This window comes from Propithecus coquereli, unplaced genomic scaffold (assembly GCF_000956105.1).
Source record: "Propithecus coquereli isolate 6110/MARCELLA unplaced genomic scaffold, Pcoq_1.0 Scaffold12, whole genome shotgun sequence".
Lineage (NCBI taxonomy): Eukaryota > Metazoa > Chordata > Mammalia > Primates > Indriidae > Propithecus > Propithecus coquereli.
Genome location: NW_012136080.1, coordinates 15,004,819 through 15,011,126, shown reverse-complemented (window position 1 = coordinate 15,011,126; position 6,308 = coordinate 15,004,819). Strand labels below are relative to the sequence as shown.

The window sequence follows — 6,308 nt, the reverse complement described above, 5'->3', positions numbered from 1 at the left end:
TGACCTTAAAAGTATATTATTAGGTAAATTATGTAAAGTATATTAGGTAAATCTCTGTGTTTCACTGCTGTTTTGTTTTAGTTCTACTTTGCCACTCACTTTTAAATTGAAGATAATTAGGTTGTATCTTCTTTTAAAAACTATACAATGACTGAGTAAACTTTTCTGGGACATTTTACATATACCCAGCATCACTCCTGACCTGGGCCTTTAGTGAAAAATGAAGGAGAGTGATGTGTAGGATAATTATAGATATGAATAGAATATCTTTAGTTGGCTCTTGACTTACAATGACAAATTCATAAGTTATTTAGAAATAGAAACTTTCGAGCCTTCTCATTCATCCATTCTTTCCCAGCTATGCAGAAGAGTAACACAAGACTCAAAGTAAGTGAAGTCAGTGGAAGTTAGTATATGATAATGTGCTTACACTTACTATCTTGGTTTCTTTAGATCTGTTTAAACCATTGAGGCCCCCAGCATTTGGACCAGTATGTGATTTTGTAGCTGGTCTACTTAGAAAGTGAAAAGTAGGTTAAACTAACTGTACTTTAGTGAACAATGATTAATTACAGTCTGGTGGTTCTGTGGACAAATAGGCTTTCTAAAAGTCGGTGTACTGCTTCTCCCATTATATTTCTTTATTCTCTAAAATAGAGATGTTTCAATGATATATCATAATACATACATCATAAATACTATGATTTTGTATTTGTTTTGTCTTCTTCATTACAGGTTCACGTCAGGGCTGGTCTTTTTCATGGTACCGAGCTCCTGTGTAAAACCATCGTAAGCTCAGAGATATCAGGGAAAAATGATCACATTTGGAATGAACCACTGGAATTTGATATTAATACTTGTGACTTGCCAAGAATGGCTCGATTATGTTTTGCTGTTTATGCAGTTTTGGATAAAGTAAAAACAAAAAAATCAACTAAAACTATTAATCCCTCTAAATATCAGACCATCCGGAAAGCTGGAAAAGTGGTAATAATTAGTGTTCTTTTATTATATACAAATTTTTTTGTTCTTTTATTCTTAACATGGGAATGTAAGCATTTCCTCTGGTTATCATCATACATTCTTCTAAAAATAAGTTTCATAGAAGGCTTAGTTTCTTGGTGTTTTTTTTCTCCTCTGATACAGAGTTCTCAAAGTGTTTGATTATGTATAAGATTTTTTGATACACTGTGGCCAAATTAATCTGTTTAAATGTCTACATAAAAGTCCTACCAGCTTAGTGCCTCCTTTTAAGAGATATAAATAAATTCTTCAATACTTAGAGATTTGCCTCCTACCACAGTAAGATTTATGCAAGCTGAAGGGAAGGCCTAGGGGGAGGATTGCTTGAAGCCAGGAGTTTGAGACCAGCCTGGGCAACATAGCAAGAACCTCATCTCTATTAAAAAAAAAAAAAAAAAAAATTAGCCAGGCACCATGTCATGCTCCTGTAGTCCTAGCTACTTGGGAGGCTGAGGCAGGAGGATCACTTGAGCCCAGGAGTTCAAGGTTATAGTGAGCTATGATTGCACTACTGCACTCCAGCGTGGGTGACAAAGTGAGAACCTGTCTCTAAGAAAATAAATATAATAAAATAAACATGTATCCTGATATTATATCACATATTTTTTCTTGAATCATTAAAAATTCTTCATTTTCAAGGGCTATATAGTAAATATTTCATTTTTTGGATATACTGTTTTATTCTGGGACATTAATTGGCTTTTCAGGTTTTTCTTAACCATTATAAAGATGTCGAGCATTTTTTCATGTACATCTAATTCTCATTTTGCGTGATTATTTTGGAAATCATTTAGAACTTTCTAGAACTAATATTTAAACAAAGGACATGAACATATTTATACCTTAAAGTTGATTCTTAGCATATTTATGCAGTGGTATCTTTTTCAACAGCATTATCCTGTAGCATGGGTAAATACAATGGTTTTTGACTTTAAAGGACAGTTGAGATCTGGAGACATAATATTGCACAGCTGGTCTTCATTTCCTGGTAAGATTTACATCCTTATTCTTAGTGTTAAAGAGTGACTAACTTTGGCATGTGGACTAATTAAAGTTTCTTTATGGCTCACCATTCTTTTGATTTAATAAATAAACCATCATTTTATGTCTTTGTTATGTATTCTAAAACAGATTTACATAAATTATTCTAATATATTCATAAAGTGATTTTTCGAGTGTGTATTTTTTTTTTGTTTAAAAAATTGGTCTATATTTTAAATGGTTACTTTAACAAGTTAGTAGTTCACACAAATAATGTACCACAATTGTGCTAATAATAAAAGATAATTCCAATATTACTAACAAAATGTTCATTTAGCGCATTACAGAGTGTCTTGATCTGGTCCTGGGACTTAACTTTTAAGTTTCGCAGTGAGCAGCTCCGTCTTTCATTCTTATCATTCATTTCCGTACTGAGGGATGAAATAGTCTAAACTTCTTTGAGTCACGGTGCTGCCAAGACACACAGTGGTCAAAACCTGTTTCCACGTATATTTCTTATTTTATTGAATGTGTCTTTAAATATTTTATTTATATAGGTTTTTTTTGAGAACTTCTCTTAAGGAACTGTTTGTCTTCTTTACAACAACCTTTATTGCTCCTACTCGTACTAATTCTCTTGACTAGAAAAAGGAACATACACTAGATTGGGAGAAATGGTAAAAACACTTATTCTTTTATTGGCTTTAGCCTGAAATTTGAGGTAAGAGGAGCACCTTCCACATGTCTATGTTTCTCAAATACTACCCAAAGTACCCTCATCAAATGAGGTAGATGGTTTTATTCTCATTTTTAGAGATGAAGAAAGTGAAGCTCAGAGAAAATAAGTTAAGTCAATCTTATATAATTGGTTCAAACCTAGGATTTGAAGGAAACACTGCTCAACTCTTTCCATTATTCCATACTGCTTTCCCAAATGTTGGAATTTTTATTATAAACTTTACATTATCATAGTAGTTTCCTTTCTCTCTCTTTTCTTCTGTCCTCATAGTTTGTTAATGTATCTAGTAAAGTTGTGTACTTATTTGAATTTGCTAATTATTTTGTAAGTGACAGACATTTGAAAATGTTCATATATTAGCAGTTACTTGAAGTTATTTTTGTATAGTCAGTTACTGAAAATATTTATAAACTCCTCACATTCTACTGTTTTTGTATGTATATATTCTCCTATTCTTACCTTCTACTATATATACCTCTAATAATTTTCACTAACCACGTTTTCTCCCAAATATAGGAGAGCTCTGTGTATTTGACATATTTCTTATGAGGAAATATATTTTCACAATAGAGTGAAAGTTATGCATTTCAACATTATACTTTCTTGAAAATCTTAACTCACACATATTCTCCAGAATCACAAAGCAACTTGATTGGTATTTTTAATAAAAATGACAATTTTTGGTGGTATGTAACTTGGCATACTGTGAACCTGACTTCATCTCTAAGAAAATGTCTAATGAAGAATAATAAATGAACATAGTTAAGGCTGTGTCAGCTCTAGAATTGTCACATTTATCCTAGTAGGTGAAAGCAAGAAACAAAAGAGCTACAAATAATCCTCTCATCTTGAGTTATTACATCATCATAATCACATTTATTGGTTCTTTAGTATCTTTCCAGAAGTGGTTCTTTTCTTTTTTCTTTCTTTTTTTCTTTGAGAGAGGGTCTCACGCTGTTGCCTGGGTTAGAATGCAATGGAGTCATCATAGCTCACTGCAACTTCCAACTCCTGGGCTGAAGTGATTCTCCTGCTTTAGCCTCCTGAGTAGCTAGGACTGTAGGTACACACCACCATGCTGGGCTAATTTTTCTATTTTTTGTAGAGATGGGGTCTCACTGTCAGAAGTCTTCATGTATACATTAGGAAAAACAAATTTAGATTCCTATTTTTCTCCCTGTTCTAACACAAAATACAGCATATTCTGTACAATGTCCTACTCTTTGCCTTATTCACCATATCTTTCTACATAGAGAACTGCTGCTGTTTCTTCTTTTTTTTTTTGGAAGCAGAGTTATCTTTTGGTAGTGCAAACAGTGCTATAATGAATAACCCTGTTTATATTCAGGTATATATCTAAGGTAAATTCCTAGAAGTGGGTTTATTGAGTTAAAGAGTAAATGAATTTGTATTTTTTTTATAGATAATCACAAATTGCTCTTTAATAGAGATTGTACCAGTTTGTACTATTTGTAGTATTTAAGAGTCCCCTTTTTGTGATCACTTTTGAAAAAGGTTACCTTATGTTTGGGGTTGAGGGGCTGGTAAGTACTAAAATGCTCTATTTGACTTTAAATAGGTTGCATTTGATAGGACAAGTAAGTATTAATATGATGCTACTAGAGAGCACAAGTATGGAATTGTAATTTGCTGAGAAAGACACTCTAGAGGTGTATAAATTATAAGAATTGTCTCCAAGTGAAAATCGAACCCTGTGAGATGAGAAAATATTAAACAATATGAGCAAAGGATTAAGGAGCTGAACCTTGTAAAGATTTTCTAGCTTTTGGAGACAATTCTAGTGTGCATACTTTATTGAAATTGGGTCTGGATAGAATGGACCTTATCTTTCTTTCCTTAGAAAGTACAGAGAGAACAAATATGCTAAAATCAGTATAAGAAAAGTTACTTTGGAGAAGGTTGAGCATAGGTTGTACTCCTAATTCTATCCTCTCATCTTGAGTTTACTTATCTGTGAAATTAGAAAGTTATATAATGTGAACTCACGGGTTTTCTCACTACATTGAAATTCTCAGAGCCCATGCACAATACTGTGAATGGACCGTATTTAGGGTGATGGAAAAAAGAGAGAAAGGAGTACCTTGAACAAAGAAGCAGTTGGTGAAGTAAAATGAGTACCACTTGAATGGCATATTAAAGAGACTACTACAGAAAGTATTTGTGTCAGCAGTTACAGGATAATAAAGGAGCATTAACATTGGAGTGGATAAGAAGAAAGTTATTGATGACTCTCAAAATAGCAATTTGGGTATTGTGATGACCATGTAAACCAGACAGTATGTGATTAAGAAGTCCGTATGCAGTAATGAAATGATAATTCCTGTGGGCCACCTAGTTTTGATGGAGGAAGAGCAGTTTCAATTAAGTTTTTTTTTAAGATTGAGAATACTTAATCAAATTTGAAGAAAGAGGTAAAGTAGCCATTCATATTTGTTAATTTCTCATTTTAAAGATGTATGCAAACTTATCCTGAAATTTTGTTCCAAGCATTCACAGAATATTAGAGGCTAATTAATATAATTGTCTGCCAAACTTCCTTAGTTGACACATTTTTTAAGTAATTTTCAGGAGAGGAAATCCATTACAATTTTTTAAAAAATTTAGTTTCAAAGACATTTTCTTAAGGATCAAAATTATTTGCATGTTTTAGATGAACTTGAAGAAATGTTGAATCCAATGGGAACTGTTCAAACAAATCCATATACTGAAAATGCAACAGCTTTGCATATTAAATTTCCAGAGAATAAAAAACAACCTTATTATTACCCTCCCTTCGATAAGGTAAGCTAATTATTTAAAGGGTTACTATGCATGAAATAAATGAATTGGCTCTATATGTTTAGAGTTTAAGCTCTATATGTTTGTTTCTCTTTCGCAACTTCCCACACATTGACAGCTTGGTTCAGTGGAAAGACCATGGAGCAGGGAGCCCTCTAACTTTATGAGTCTTGGCTTTACCACTGACCAAGTAAGACACGGCATCTCTGGAGTTCAGGTTCCTCATTTATAAAATGAGGAAAGCATAAATGTTCTGAGGTCTTTTTCAACTTAAAAGGGGCTATTAATGTATCCATATATAACTCTGAACATATGAAATGTTCAGTGAAACATGCCCAGCATGTTGGTTCAGGGATTGAAGGTAAAACTGCTGTGTTAGAGTTGATATTCAAAAAACAAATGATTTTTGATGACTATTACTGTTAATAGGATTTCCTAAGGTAGTTATTTTGTATAAAGTATATCAAGGACTTCCGTTTCTAAATACATTTCCATAGTATACAAACTGCATATCTTGGGGATAAAGAGATTATCTGGTAGGGGCTAAAAATAGGGCTGTGATAATTTACATGCTAAGAGAACTGAGCTATCAATATGTTTTATATTCAGGTTTGGCATCCTTGTTTCAGGTATGATTGGGGCTAATTTTTATGAGGAAATCTTTGAGCAAATTCTGAGAATATAAACAAAGTTTCTTTAATTTTCTTAATCCATTTGAGAACAAGCTGTCTTTAAAGATTGACATTATATTATATAACATTTACAT

The 6,308-nt window shown here is 32.7% G+C and overlaps 1 protein-coding gene across 1 annotated transcript in view; it reads left to right on the top strand.

Annotated features, from left to right (window-relative positions):
• PIK3CB (phosphatidylinositol-4,5-bisphosphate 3-kinase, catalytic subunit beta) overlaps window positions 1-6,308 on the top strand; it is a 114,139-nt gene that overhangs the window by 39,639 nt on the left and 68,192 nt on the right. Inside the window, exons 7-9 of the mRNA XM_012664529.1 lie at window positions 736-987; window positions 1,915-2,011; window positions 5,415-5,545. Of these exons, the coding sequence (XP_012519983.1) occupies window positions 736-987; window positions 1,915-2,011; window positions 5,415-5,545 (480 nt within the window). The remainder of the gene's footprint in view (window positions 1-735; window positions 988-1,914; window positions 2,012-5,414; window positions 5,546-6,308) is intronic.